This window comes from Centrocercus urophasianus, unplaced genomic scaffold (genome assembly GCF_019232065.1).
Source record: "Centrocercus urophasianus isolate 14NV4802_14NV808 unplaced genomic scaffold, USGS_Curo_1.0 seq_5, whole genome shotgun sequence".
In the NCBI taxonomy this organism is placed as follows: domain Eukaryota; kingdom Metazoa; phylum Chordata; class Aves; order Galliformes; family Phasianidae; genus Centrocercus; species Centrocercus urophasianus.
Window position 1 is genome coordinate 2,385,669 of NW_024885088.1, and position 15,489 is coordinate 2,401,157.

The window sequence follows — 15,489 nt, forward strand, 5'->3', positions numbered from 1 at the left end:
GCTTTCTTAGAACCACAAGTCTGACTTACAGCTGCCTTTTATATTGAACATCTTGTTTTCTTTTGCAGGTTGGGATCTGTGGTCGTACTGGCAGTGGCAAGTCATCCCTGTCTTTAGCATTCTTCAGAATGGTGGACATATTTGATGGTTAGTTTTCATTGGAGTATGTGTCTCCTGACTCACTCCCTTCTTATTTCTTCAGAGAAAGCTAGGACACTTTTTGATAGTTCATATTCTATCTCTCAGTCTCAGAAGATACGCAATTAGAATGGGGCTTGTTGTGCCTAATCACTCAAAGTACGAAGTGTCCTATTGTGAGTAGCACTTGGTTCTTCCAGGAAACATCATGTACAGATTATACTTCCATACTAAAAAAAAAAAAATAAATTATTTTTGGCATTTGCTCTAACAAAACAATATGCCATTTTTTGAGATAAGAGGGAAAATATGCAACTCTCTAGAGCTCTAAATTTCTCCCTAAAGAATAACTGCATTAACTTGTTATAACTGTAATAATATTAGTGGAGTAGAAATGAACTCAACAAATCCTTTCCCTTGATAATTATTTTTTATTTTATAGCATTTTCCCACAACTACATCAGAAGCTGAATAAAGGTTTTGGAAACTTTTCGCTATGTTTCCATTCGTGCAGCATTTCACTCTCCTAGCTAATTGAAATGAACAAGTATGCAGCAATAGGCACCCTGCAGTTATAACAGAGATACGTGTGAGTTGTTGGGGCATATGGAAAACTACTGGAAATTCACTTGTTTTTTTTTTTTTTGTTTGTTTGTTTTTTAATGAAGATTTCCATGTTTCTAATTTGGCCATTGTACATCAAATGTTTGCTAGGGAAATCCCAGTAAGATGTGGGAGGATAAATAATACTAATACTTGCTTTTGTGTGGTTCTGTGCCTGTATGTATCTATGGCAATAGGTTTCTGATTCACGACTGGGGATCCTGGATATATAAATAGTGCAATTATGTTTGTGCCCAACTTTCAGTTTCTTTCTACTTTAATCTTTCTTCTATATCTTTTGTTTATTCCTTCTGTGTCCCCAATTTTTCCCAGTGGGAATGCCTAAGTCTTTTCTAATTGACACCTGTTTGTCCTTTGTGCACAACCCTCTCCACGTCTTGGCTCAATCCATATTTAGTTTCTAAGCTGGCTCACTTCTGATTGGAGTCCTGATTCTTAAAAAATTACATAACAAGATTTTGAGTAAATTTACTGAAGCCAAAACTTCATTCACGGTACCCACTTTGGTTCCATATGTCTTTGTTATTTTTTAAAATTTTTGTACGTTCCATGTTATTCCCCTATTCTCACTTCTTTATTTAGTGCATTCCCTTTCTTGCCCTCTCTTTGAACCACCTATCTGTCTTCCTTGAGTACTTGTTACTTTCCTGGTTTCCCAACTCCTCCCTACTTCTTCCTAAAAGTCCCCTCTCCTTGGTTTCTACCACAAATACATTACCTTTCTCCCACAGCATGCCACAATAATATTTATCAAAGAATAACCTACAAAATGCAATATCATTAAAAACTTGGAATTACAAAGTGCCATACATGCAGCTTTGAAAATCCATGTATTTGCCAGTTTGTGGTTAGGTTCTCCCTAACAAATGAACATATTGCAGGCGCCTCCCAGGGCTGCATGCAGGCACTCCATGGAGTAATCCACAGGGAAGAGTTGAGCCTGATGAAAAATACCCCTTACAGTGTCCTTATTCAATTTCCTCTGGTCCATTGCTTCCCCATATACAAAGGGAAGTTTCTATGTCCAGGGGAAGTCACTGACTTTGGTAGTTCCTGATTTTTCTTTAAGGAGCCAAGGAAAGAGCTTCCTTCTACCCTTCCTACTTTCTTCTGCTTACGGACTACCCATCCCCAGTTTCTCTGGTACGTTTCTCCAGTCTCTCCACTCTGAATATTTGCAATTGCCACAGCTAGCACACCATAAGTCAGATTTTCAGATGAGATCCGTATGCTCTTTGACCTGAAGTAGTGACTAGAAACGGAAAAATCTTACTTTACTAAGTCTCTCCGCTGTTACAACAACTTCTTGTGTGGGAATGAACTACAGGTTTAAGGAGTGATTAATGTGACTTCTTCCAGTAATCTTATGCTAGAAGAACAGTATGTAGCTAGTTCACAATCAAATATTTAAGTAAAACTGATATGTAAGAATCACCATGAATGGTATTAAAATGCCTTGGAGTATGATATCCTTTTTTTTTTTTTTTTTTTTTTTTTCTGATCTGCCTCATGTTAAAAAGTTATGTTGTCCTACTCAGCCTTGAGTTCCAAAGAAATTTTTGGCTCCTGATGTATTGACTGTAGATAAATACATGTATTATGCAAAAGAAATAAGCACAGAGATTACAGACCTCCTGCTACTGTTAAAGTCAAGAACAGAGGAAGATACAAAATGTGGCTAATTACTGTTACTCTTATTCTCACTCTGGCTGTAAACATTAGGTTTCCTCATAATAAATTATCCTTCCAGCGCTACTATTAATTACATAACACAGAAGCCACTAATTTCCTTTAAAGGAATTTGGGGGGGGGGAGGGGAAGAAAGATGGAAAGGCAGCAATGTCACCAAAAGGCTGGATTTCCTCTGGGTTGTGTTTCTACATGCATTCACCATCTCCATGTCTGTATAACGACACTGAGAGAATGCAGGGGCATGCTGTCTCATCATCTGGAGCCCAGCCAAAGTATTTGCTTTATCTTTCTGATTGTGCAATTCCCTCATATGCCCTCTGCTCGTTGTTTTAAACAGGGAGGATAGTGATTGACGGAATAGACATCAGCAAATTGCCTCTTCACACTCTCCGTTCCCGACTCTCCATTATCCTCCAGGATCCGATACTGTTCAGTGGTTCCATCCGGTGGGTGTATGCAAAAAGAGCAGCAGTGTGTTTGTGATGGGTGATGTGGGCAGGAAGGGATGGAAAAGGGAATAAACCTTCCTAGATCACCACAGTCTAGCCATAGTCCATGGGGAATTAAGTGAGGTACACAGTTCCACTTTGTTCTTTTGCAGAGGACCTTCATGAATTGTAACTGTAGTGACAAGACCCCTATTTTGTTTTTCTTTGCAGCTTCAATTTGGATCCAGAATGCAAGTGCACTGATGATAGACTCTGGGAAGCTCTGGAGATTGCTCAGCTGAAGAACATGGTCAAATCATTGCCAGGAGGCCTTGGTATGTCCAAATCACTAGGAATATAGATCAATAATGGCATTATACATGCATAAATGTGTACACATGTAAATAGCTACATGGGCTCTTACACTCTGAAACATCATGTAGCAGTTAACAGGTACCTCATGAATATTCTGTCTCTATGCCAGAGCAAATAACCTTACTAAAAATCTGAACAAGAGTCTGGTTTTCCATTCATTGCAGACAAATCCTGTGGCACCTCAACATTATAGACAGGTGATTTGTCAGAGAAGAGTTTTAAAAAAGAGTTTCTTCTTTGGCTCCTTCAACAGAATCTTGTTTGGCCAGCAGAGTTTTAGCTCTTGGACACAGACAAAGCATTTTCCTTTTCATTTGAGACCTGGTTCATGAAGAAAGCTCGCCTATTTCCTTCCATAATGTGTGTATGACATTACTAAGATAATTATTGTGTATCCTACTAGATTTAACTATTTGGGTCATTTGCTTAAATACATTGGCTTTTTCAGGGATTTTGTTTCATGCTGGAGTAGTGCACAAACAGAGCTTTCATGGTGCCCTCTCAAAAACATTGTGTTCTGATTTTACTAATTGGTTTTTATTATAGATGCAATGGTAACAGAAGGAGGAGAGAACTTCAGTGTAGGGCAAAGACAGCTCTTTTGCCTGGCCCGAGCCTTTGTTCGCAAGAGCAGCATTCTTATCATGGATGAAGCCACAGCATCTATAGACATGGCCACAGTGAGTATAGCAATTTGATCCATTGCCACATGGATCTACTGGGAGAAGAGGCATCATCTGACCCAGAAATTAGCCAAGAGATCTATTTAGCAGAGAAAACTGTCAGTTTGCCATGTGTTTAGCTTCAGTTGTTTCTGTTGGTGTGTTTGGGGTTTGATTATTACTGTGAGAGATTAAAAGAATAAAAGTAATATTTTAGAGAGTCTGCTTTTACCTATGCAGCATTTCATTGCTGGGATTCTGGTTCACAGATGAAAGGTGGTGTGGAATATGAGTCTGACTTTTTGATATTTGAAGGCACATAACAAAGTAAAATATAGGAGAATGAAATAACTGAGGTAAACCTTTTGTTTTGTAGGAAAATATTCTGCAGAAGGTCGTGATGACTGCCTTTGCAGACCGCACAGTTGTAACAATAGCGGTAAGTACTAATGCTAGCAGATGCTCTGTTCTTATTTCTCAAGCAGTTATTCTTGGCTTTAACCAGCTAAACATCACTATGAAAGCAAGGTAAAACTAAAACCCAAAGTCGGAATATTCCCAGATGTTGCAACAGGATAAGACTCATACTGTCAGCCTGAAATTTTGTACTGAGTGATGTCTTGCAGGTGGGCCAAATGAAAGCACTGAGATATAAAGGACTTTATAGGGAACTTTAGCATCTGCATTGCCTCCAAGAAAATTTAAAGTTATTCTCATTAACAAATTGAAACCAAAGCTATGGGCTAAACAATTATTGAAAGTTGCTTCAAAAGAGAGATAAATATGTGTTTCAGCAGCTGTTTCATTTGCTTTGTCTGGAATCCAGTCTTGTGGTTAGAGATTAGAGTTATGTCTCTTGGAGTCTGGTTTCAAGACTGTCAGTGACTAGTTTGTGTAAATGAATGACTTAACCCAGGCTCATTTACAACAGGCTGTAAGATTCTTAGATATGTAAATGCTAAATATGCTAACAGTAAGCTTATTCCTTTCCAGTTAAATGCCATTCAAACATTCAGTATTGTCAATCTCACTGGAATTTCACTTCACCTTTCCTTTCCATTTCCAAACTTGATGTCTCAAGCAAAATGGCACATATTAATATTTAGCTTTCCTTGCACAGCTGACTTGATTTCCTTCCGCTCTTCACTCATGGCTGCTCCTTCCTTCACCCACCTGTTTTTCTTTTCTTTTTTCCAGCATCGTGTATCTCACATCTTGGACGCCCATATTGTCCTAGTCCTTTCTGATGGTTTTCTAGTTGAATGTGACACTGCCTCAAACTTACTCCTCAAGGAGGACGGCCTGTTCACCACTTTGGTGAAGACTCACAAGTAGACTCTCTCAGTCCACACTGTTCACAAGACTTCTGACTATTTGGTAGTTATTTTTACCTCTTTAGTTTCCTTTCATTCTGCTTCCTTTCTACTGCACAGCTTCTGAGATGACAGTGTAAGAACATTTTTTATTATGAGGCTTCTGGATTTGTTTCATTTCTTCACTATTTTCTTGAATTACATTTAACAAAAGCCTGGACGTGCAACTAACATTGAATCTATAATGCTAAACAAATCCATTCCTTCAATTAATCCCTAAATTTCAGCCGCTTCAGTGCAATGTCTTATTTTTAGAACTAGTCCTATCTGTACCTGACTGGCCACTTCTTAGTAATACGTTTCTATACCGAATCACTGCATCTTGCAACCAGTTCTCTTTAAGATTTATGACCACGAGTAAGCCTTCATATCATCCCCAATTGCCATATCTTAATGTGGATTTTAGAAAACTATTCTTTGATTTCTGGCTTGCTTGTGCCCTAACTTGCTATCATCAGTCTTGTAAGTCTGTGCCAGGAGAGTTGAATGGGTGGTCCTTTGTGGAGTGAGGTGTTGGACTTGATCCTTAAGAATACCTTCCAACTCAAGATATTCAATGATTTCATGATTCTATGATATTTGCATTGCACTGAAATCAAACTCTACCTCCTGTTACCTATAGGACCAACCTATTCCTTGCAGCAAGAACCAATTTAATATTGGAGGGAGCTAACTGATCTGCAGAAGGAAACAACCTAGGAGTGTCCTAATATGCATGCAACATGGGCAGGCAGGGTACACAGCCAAGGAGTGGAGCAGGATGCCACGCCACCTGACAGTGCAGGCATACCCAGGATGTTTCTCGCCTGTATTTCCTTAAGGGGAAGATATATTTCAGTGATGCTGGAGGATCTCTTCCAACAGCTGTCTTGTCCATAATAGCAATTAGCTGACTGAAAATGAAGCATGTGCATGCGTAAGTGTTTTCAGGCCAAGTGCCAGAAGCTGTGAAGTAATTTGAGATCTCTTCAGATTAAAGATATAGTACAAGGACCTACTCCAAATACCGCTGTAAACAAAGAAAGCCTTTTATCGACTTCATACACCCTGGATTAGGCCCATTAATGAAATGCAGTGAGAACTGTCATAATTAAAACTTCTGTATGCTTTTCTTTGTGGCAGCATCGGGTCCACACTATCCTAACGGCAGACCTGGTCATTGTCATGAAGCGAGGGAACATTTTAGAATATGATACGCCTGAGAACCTGCTTTCTCAAGAGGATGGCATCTTTGCTTCATTTGTCCGGGCTGACATGTGAAGAACCACATGATGTGTTTTAAAAGCTTATTTTTAAACAAATGAAATGCATATTTTTTAATTCAGTGTAACATCACTTTCAGCTTTTTTTTTTTTTTTTAGAGCTTCTTCTTTATTCACAATTCCATCTCCCAAAATAATAAATCCCATTGCAATGCATGTATTTCTCAAAGCAATAAAAATGTCACTTAATTCAAAAGCCATTAAACTTCATGCTCACACGCACGCACACACACACACAGGCAGAAGTCTTGATTTCCTGGAAATCTGGCATTTTTATTAGACTCAATGACCTTATTTTCTTTTGTAGTGAGCAAAAGAAAATGCAGTGCTCTTACAAGCTGCATATGTTATTCTGGAACCAAGAATAAAATCGTGCCGTTTGTCAAGGAAGCAAGAGACCCCCAGAAGAATGCTATCCCCAGAGGGGAAAAGTTAAAAGACAACAAATCTAAACCCATAACTCTTGGGGCAATCTGCTGCATTCCAAAAGCATAAACTTTGCTCTTCAAGTTATAGGGGATGAGCAGTGAATGAGGGAAAGGAAATTCATCAGAAATAAGGAAATTCTTCCTGCCCTTCACATTAGTTCACACACCGTAGTTTGCTCATTATTGCTTTTTCTATGCAGTGATAACTTACCCCTGCAGTCAGTTCCTACATCCATATTTGTTCTACAGAATTCTTTGAACCAAGGACACAAAACATCTTGGAATTCTGCATGCTTTGATAGGCTTATAGAAGAATACATTTTGCACAGTATCTTAAGTATCTTATCTTTTTTATTGAAATTAATCTGAATGTATAAAGTTGATATTAATCGATCTTTTTAAAAATTTCCACTAAAATATTCTACTTAAAATGGCGTGTAATCAGCCAACCACTAATTGTTGTATATGTCTTAAGCCCTTCAAATTATTTTTTTATGTTGGAACAATTATCAAACGAATTCTGCATCTTCGAGATTTTAGGTCACTTACGTTCATATTTACCTCATACAGCTTTGATAAGATTGCCCACACTTGGCTAATGCACAGGGCTAGATTCTGAATCATGATAATTGCCCAGTGGACAATAAATCTGTAGGAGCTTCACAGACATTCTTTCAAAGGCAGAGTCTGAAATGCCTGCTTCAATCGTAATATTCAATGTGATCTTATTTATCTATTTTTATGAGGTTTAGAATGAACATGAAGTGCACTTAAGCTTATTGTTAGAGTAATGAAAACAATGTGAAACAATACCTGGCAAAAGAAAAGTAAGACTTGAAATTCAGATTGCATTTAGTCTGATGATACAATGGTTTATCTCTTTTTTTCATCTTACTCAAAATAAAATCTTCATGATACAACTAAACACAAAACTCAGCTTGGAACATTTTAATAGGGAAAGTACTTCTGTGATTTCCCTGCTGTGAGAAGTTATTGCTCTTCTCTCCATTAATACCCTGTGTTGAACTCTGTCTTACAAAGAAAATAAAAAAAATAAAGCAGATGTTTACAGTGGAAAAGCATGCTGTTACGCAGATTTCTGAGCAAAGTGGCCAGCATCAATCTTGATTTAATTTCATTGTCTTCGGAGAAAAATTAATTGGATTCGTTGTTGTCAGTTTCGGTCAGTATGAAGTAGAAAGAACTTTGTTTATCTGCATAACTTTGATGATGATGCAGTCCTGATTTATTTCAAATGGTGCTAATCAGTTCAATGAAATGCTATTTTACACTATATTAAGTGGCTTTGAGGGGCTGGAATTGCGTCAGGCATTCCTAAATAACTTTAAAGAGCCCCCGTATTAATTCCTCTTTCCTCTTACATTTGTTCCAAAGGCAGCACAGAGGTAAGAATCCCCTCCTTTGCTCATTCATCCCCCCAGAGATATGGAGCTTATTGAACACTGCTATTTCAATATGTAGAAAAGAAAATGAATTATGGGCTGAGCATGCCTCAGTCATTTTGCTGGAGGAATGCAGGAGTACTGACTGTAGCCCTACATACTTGTGGTCAAAGAGTTTGCCAATTATTGGAGCATATCCCTAACAGGTTTAAAGGCACAGCTTAGTTCCTCAAGCAATTAATCCTATTCAGCATACACAGGTTCCAAGAAAAAAAAAAAAAAAAAGCAAATTGTTGTAGACCTAAGAGATCTCCTTGTATTATAGCCACTGTGTGCATGTTATAGACTCACAAAGGCTGTAGACTGAATTTCCACTTCTCTGTGTTTCCCACCACTGGAAAAAAAGAGTCATGAATGGTTCTGTGCCCTTCCTGTATGTGGCCTTTCATCATAGCAGTAATGGCTAGCTGCTTATTGCTGCTTCTCCTACACCAGAAATGCCCCATACAACCACTGTGTCTATTACTGAGCCAAAATGCTAATGTGCTGTGAATCCAATCATAGGGATTTTAAGCTGTGTTTGAGGCAGGACCGTAAGACTCTGCTGTCAACACTGCTGACAGCTAGGAAAGGGAAGCTTCTGCTTGCTCAAGATCCAGCACAGTGGCTGCTGGGATTCATCTGAGGAAAGCCATTTTCCTAAGGTTTTTTCAGGTTTTGCAGCCTGAGAATGTCCATAAGTCTAAGCCACTTGTGATCTGCTAATTGCTATTTCTGATTCAAGAATTTGGGGAGCATTACAATTATTTGGACTTGACATTTCAAACAATGCAGTTACCAAATAAGATAACTGTGTGGGGTTTCTAGCCATGTACAGACCACAGAGGAAGCACTGATCCATGGCATTTCCTGTGAGGCAGACAGCCCCAGCAAATTTTGGGACAGCTCTGATAAGCCAGGGATGTAAGCAAGACAGAGTCTGAAGAGAGAAATCATTGCTTTGTTAGGAAAATTGGTATGCAGAGGAGGTACCTCAAGTTGCAAATTCATTGCAGACCTTCATTTCTAAGAGCTTGTCTCCTTTTTCCAGCTAGCACTTAATATAAGCTAGGTGAAAGAATGTATTATCAAGGGTTCCTCAGGCACTTGGAACAGCCACGTCTATTTTCCTGTAAACTGCCAGAACACCTCTGCTATAATTTAAGACACCTCCACAAAACTCAATCTGTACAAACAGCAAATATGGCCCAGCTGATCTGGCATCTCATTACGTGTACAAACAATGCTAGCAAAAATAATAGTAGTGAATTATGTTTGTTTTCTGAAACAACAGATGACATCAATTTTGAATGTGGTCAAGCAAGTCTCTTCAGATTCTTATACAATGCAGTGTCTGATTTAATTGTTTTCTTTTTGCTTTCTAAAGCAAAGGGCTTTACTGTAAAAAGATGCTGATGCACTCAGATATGACGCTGCTCCTGTGTCATGAGAAGATGAAGGTGGCATCACACACATTTTACACAAGCTACAGGCATTATATCACAAAGTGGAATATAATTTATTTCAGGCCAAAGCTACTTTTATTTAAAATATGGTGGATAAAGACTATTTTTATTATCAGGAAAGGAATTTTTTCAATGTGACTATCAAGCAGCAAAAGCTGGGGCATGTTGTACTTGTAAGCACTGCAGCCTGACATCTATAATGTAACAGTGCCAGTAGAAATCACTTCTAAAATATATAGTGAAACCACACGGCTACTTGTTAAAACTTCTCTGGAGCAATGATTCCCCTATAAAATGTGTTAAAAAGCAAAAATGAATTTGCCAGATTAGTTTAATAAAATCATCAAGCAGGGTCTTTTTCAAGCCTTATTTTAAGTCCCAATAAGTTTTATAAACTCCCCGACATGAACTCATGGTGGTGGCACGTGAAGAGCATTTCAGCTTCTTTGGAAATAAATCATTCAGAGGCAAAAGAAAAAAAGTCTGAAAACAAAACCGTAAATCAAATTCTTCATTGCCATGCAAACATCCCAATCATTTCCACACTGTTTTTTTACTGCTCTGTTTTTTCTCCATCAGAACCGACCTGTGTGTAAAATTGCGGGGAAAGATTATCAGGTTTTCAAATTATCAACGAATTGTTGTGAGGCAGAAGTTCTCCAACTCCTACAAATTAGCGATGTGCTGACGCTGTTTTGGCAGGACAGATTTGAGAATTGGCTTCTGTGAAGCTGTGGAGTTTGGAGAAGCTTCCAAATGTAATCCTTCAAGAGAAGAGATTTTTTAAAAAGTCTTAATCAATTTAGTGCACAGTTACTATTAATTACTCACTGTTGATTCTATCTGTCTGGTGTTAGACGCTACCCACGGAAAGACAGCAGACATTCCTGGCTAGCGATTTTCACTCCTCTGGTACAACAAGCCACATTCTGATCAGACCATAAGGAAACAGTAAAAAAGACCTGCTTTGTTAACAAAAATTTGTTTCTATTTGCTGCATTGACATTCACCCCGTGCAAGATGTCTTCTTTGATCTTCACTCCACATAGAGATTTCCACCCTACAAATTACTTATAACAATGCAGCATTCAGCTCAGATGTTACCATAACAGGCATATCACATAGGCACATTTCACAGTCCAGCGCATTCATTCCCCTGTATGCATATTAGTCATTTTTATACAAAAATACATAGTTGTACATCCATGGGATAAGAGGTATAAATAAGTAACAAACAGTACCAGCTAGTACTGCCCATAAGACTGTCTCTCAGCTATTCCCATGACGTTTCTTACCTCTCCCCTTATTTTACTTCAGGCTTTGCTGGCTGTACCAGCTTGCATCCATAAATACCACTTAAACATCCAGTAAAATATTTAACCATGTAACTAAGGAACTAATGCTGCTCAGTGTAAATGACATGGTCCAGAACCACCATCCTTCAGCATCACAGTTACAGATGCCCCAAAGCTGTGCATACTTTGACATGCAGAAAGTTACAGATTCATGGCCGACGGCTATCAGTGCCTTTATCGCACTGGCTGGATTAGGCCATTGCCCTTTCAGCAATGCCAGCTATGGCTGTTAGAGCCCTCTATCACAGGCAGGAACCTGAAGTTCTGAGAGGATCTTTGTCCTGCAGGTTTCTAAGAGCAAATCATTTGGATCTGGGACCATCTACTGTTCCAGGTCCCACCACAGTATGAAATCAGAGGGCCCAGAGCTGCCAGTTATTCTGTGATACACTCTGAAGACAAGAGATGGCATCTATCTTCTGTCAATGGCATGTCTCCATTTTCACTCCCACTGCAGCCATCAGATAGCTGCTGGATCAATCGCTTGTAGGCAAAGGGGACAGGAGCACAGAGATGGAGATTCAAAACACTCCACAGCTCTGTGGAACTTTATGGAGACAAAATCAAATTATGACAAGGATTGCTGGCTCCTGTTACACAAGAGGAATGGGCAGAATGTGGACAAGGAGCTCAAGTGGAAACCCTTTGAAACTTGCCTCTGTTGCTCCAGATACCAGCAGAGGAAAAGGAGAAAAGAAATGGCAGTTACCATTTGTCACAGCCCAAGCAATACGAGCATATATACTCTCCTACTTTCTGGTTTTCCATAATTCTGGCACAGAGAAATGACACAGTGGTTGTTTTGTTATATCTGGCACCCTTCCATCTTAAGCAGCTTTGCCAGTCCCTAGAGCCAACTTTTGGGCTCTACTACACCATGAAGTAGAACAGGCCAGAACAGAGCCGGCTATTTGCCATGAGGAAACTGGGCACAGTCCACCCATGAGAGCAAGCACATAGCTAAAACCTCAGCTACCTCAAAAGAGGAACGCCTTGTCCATCCCACAGACTTAAAACAGCCTCTGAACCACACCTGGGGCATTCAGGAGAACAACATTTTACAAGGCAGACAACAATAGGACAAGGGGGGGTAGTTTTAAACAAGGGGGGAGATTTAGATTAAATGTTGGGAAGGAATTCTTTACTCAGAGGACAGTAAGGCAGTGGCACTGGCTACCCAGAAAAGCTGTGGATACCCCATCCACAGAGGCATTTGGGGCCAGGTTGGATGATGCCCTGGGCAGCCTGATCTAATGGGTGGCAGCCCTGCCTGCAACACAGGATAGGAACTGTGGGAGGCTTTAAGGTCCCTTCCACCCAAACCATACTGTGATTCTACGATTCTGTGGTCTGTCCCACAGTCGCTATTGCCAACTCACCGTGTAGTAAGAGACTGACTTGTTATTGCCAGGTGTGACAGTACAGTATTTCAGTACCTGGATCTAATAGCTTGAACTGAGAGATGTGGGAACCAATTCCTGCTGTGAGATGAAAAATGAGATGATTTCCTAGCTCTGCCAGGCAAGGACACCATGACCTAAGGTCTGGCTCGGGTAAAACAGACGCTACTGTCCCTGAAATGCTGGTGTTGTAACATGCTTAGTCTCTACAAATCTGAGTCTCAACAATGCGTTGCCTTTGGGTTTCTCTATAAACTAGAGATTTGGAAAGAAACAAACACACAGCTAAAATTACAGACAAAGATAGGGAGATGGATAAGTAATATGGAGCTGGGAGAAGTCTTGGTGGGTTTTGCACATGGATGTAATGTGATGTGATCATCTCCAGAGGGAATGAGGCTAGGACTTTGGGCAGTACATCCTGGAGCATAAGGCATTTATTTCAACTACCCCTTCCTTGGCTCAGCCACGTCCCCCGAGCAGAGGTGGAGTAAGGAAAGCAGAGGCTAAAAGATGTTGGATTTCATAAATCAGGTCACTGTAGGGATGATGCAGTTTGGATGTGATAACCTTTTCTGTCCTTTCCCTCCTCTGTGCCAACTCTGCAGGAGCCCCAGCCCACAGGCTTCATGGGCTACTCTCCCACACTATGGAGTTAAAAAGCGTTGCCCTAAGGCCATGTCCTCCCTCATGGATACATGCTGGAGGCTGGAATGCTGACCCCCTGCAGCTCCAGGAGAGCTCACAAAGGAGGCAGCATTTCTAGGAGTGGCCAGGGAGCAGGGGGCTAGAGATTTGTGTTGCAAGCAGGAAAAGGAAGCAGAAGAGACTGGCTCTGAGCACTGCTGCCCCCCTCAGAACGCGTTCCTATGTGAGCAGGCTTGGCCCCGGTTTGCTCAGTGCAGGAGGATGCATGTGTTGTCACATGTTCCATAACGTCTTGTCCCAAATCTCCCTGGAGGAGGACCACTACAGTGACAGAGGAAGCCAAAAAGAATGACTATTTCTCTAAGAAGTGGCTCAGATCTCATCAACACATATCATTTCCAAACCAGACAGTTTTCATGCAAAATGAATTCTCTGCCAGCAAAGCCCCAGGACATCTGCAGACTTTACTATGTAACTTAGTAATATTGGACAAGGGGCATGAATTATATGCATTTGGATGATAAAGACTGTTTTTTGTCCTGCTGCTCTTGCATAAAATAAGAAAAAAGAAAAAAAGGTTGTTTGGGGGTAACAGATGCCCTTAGTTTGCAGTTTCTGCTCTTTCATGTTTGATGGATCTACTGCCAGTTCAGCTGGGAAGAATTCATCCACACTGTCCGAATAAGGCTTATCAACTTTGTGTCTTTGTGGAAGCCTTGTGCTGAGTGCTTGACATCTTTGGACGCCTGCAGAGCCATCCTATCTCTAAGCTAAGACTAGAATTTCAAACAGAACCTATTACAAAGCAGGATTTTCTCAAAGGGCTGAGCACAGCCATAATGTGGAAATTTCAGATTCGTGTCTAAGCACTTTACTTAATCCTTTTTTGATAGGCATAATTCTAAAGTGATATTTGCTATCATACCAGTAACTCATGTGGGTGGAGGACAAATGAAACACCAGAAATGGAGAAGCATGATGGGCCCTAGTACATCTGAACCCAAACCTGCAAGCAATTCTGACCATTTGTTCCCTAAGCAGGCTGTGTTCACAGCACTCAGACACCGTGTTCCCAACCAGAAGGGCCAGAAAAGGTTTCAGAAGATTTTCCCAGCTATTACTGAACTCTCAGACTTTCATGTGCATGTAGCAACCAAGCAAGTATTTAAAAGGGCAAAGGGGAACATTTTTGGTAGCTGTCACTCTCTAGAGCATATTCATGCACTCTAGTCTAGGGAGGCGTGTGCTGTGCTCAAAATCATGTTGCATATTATTGAACTAGGAAGAGGGAAACATTATTTATTTATTATTATATATTATAATATATATTATTTATTTATTTTATTATAATTATTATACAGTCTTCCTGGCTTTCACATCCCAGTGGCCATTGCCCGGCAGGTTTCCTTGAAGCTGGTTGCAGGTGGAAAAGCAGAGGCTGCGTCCCTTTCAGTGCAGGTGTATTGAAACAGCCATTTCCAACAGTTACATCAAGCAAGATGCACTTCTGGAGGCTGCACCCAACAAGAAGTCAGCTCTTATGTCCAGCCTCTGCCCCTCCACATGCAGCAGGCACAGTTCCAGCTCACCCAGCCTGGACCACCATGTGCCACAGCCACCACCAGCACCAATCCGCAGACACCCACCCAAGTCTGTGTGCTGAAACTCACCCAGCTCTGTGGGCTGGCATGTGAGCCTGGTTACCATCCTAAGCAATTGCTTTAGATCTGATTTCATGTGGGAGCTGTCACCTGTCTGAAGCTGATGTCTAACCTCCATGTGCAGCTAATTGCCTAACAGGACTGGACTGTGAGTCTGTTTCCTTAATTCTGCATGGCTGGTGTTACGAAAGGATAGTGCTAAAGAAGTAACCAGGAGTTGCTTGTCTATTTGAAGTGAAGCTCACACTGACTTAACGTTATACCATGTAGGTCATCCCCTTGAGTGATGTACAGAAAACTCACACTGCACACACACACACACACATATGCAGGCAGGCATTCCTTGGGCATGGAGGAGTTAAGCACACAATATCTCTGCACTTTGCTATACTGAGATCTAAATTTAGATCTTTTTGCAAAGCTGAAGTCATGTTTATTCTTCCTGCTACAAACTTTAAGACCTCAGGGGTGAAAAACTAAGAAGAATAAGAAAAGAAAAAAAGGGAAGGGAAGGGAAGGGAAGGGAAGGGAAGGG

General features: G+C 40.4%; 1 protein-coding gene across 8 annotated transcripts in view; it reads left to right on the top strand.

Moving 5' to 3' along the window:
- Window positions 1-8,047, top strand: part of ABCC9 (ATP binding cassette subfamily C member 9) — a 73,299-nt gene extending 65,252 nt beyond the window's left edge. For 6 of the 8 annotated variants that reach the window (XM_042835081.1, XM_042835082.1, XM_042835079.1 and 3 more), the window contains 6 exons: window positions 69-147; window positions 2,792-2,900; window positions 3,114-3,217; window positions 3,804-3,937; window positions 4,296-4,358; window positions 6,415-8,047. In XM_042835081.1, the coding sequence (XP_042691015.1) occupies window positions 69-147; window positions 2,792-2,900; window positions 3,114-3,217; window positions 3,804-3,937; window positions 4,296-4,358; window positions 6,415-6,552 (627 nt within the window). In that variant the 3' untranslated portion in view covers window positions 6,553-8,047. Of the gene's footprint in view, window positions 1-68; window positions 148-2,791; window positions 2,901-3,113; window positions 3,218-3,803; window positions 3,938-4,295; window positions 4,359-5,116; window positions 6,068-6,414 lie in introns of those variants that run through there. The other 2 variants (XM_042835080.1, XM_042835087.1) reach the window with 1 other exon arrangement.
- Window positions 8,048-15,489: the final 7,442 nt, after the last annotated feature.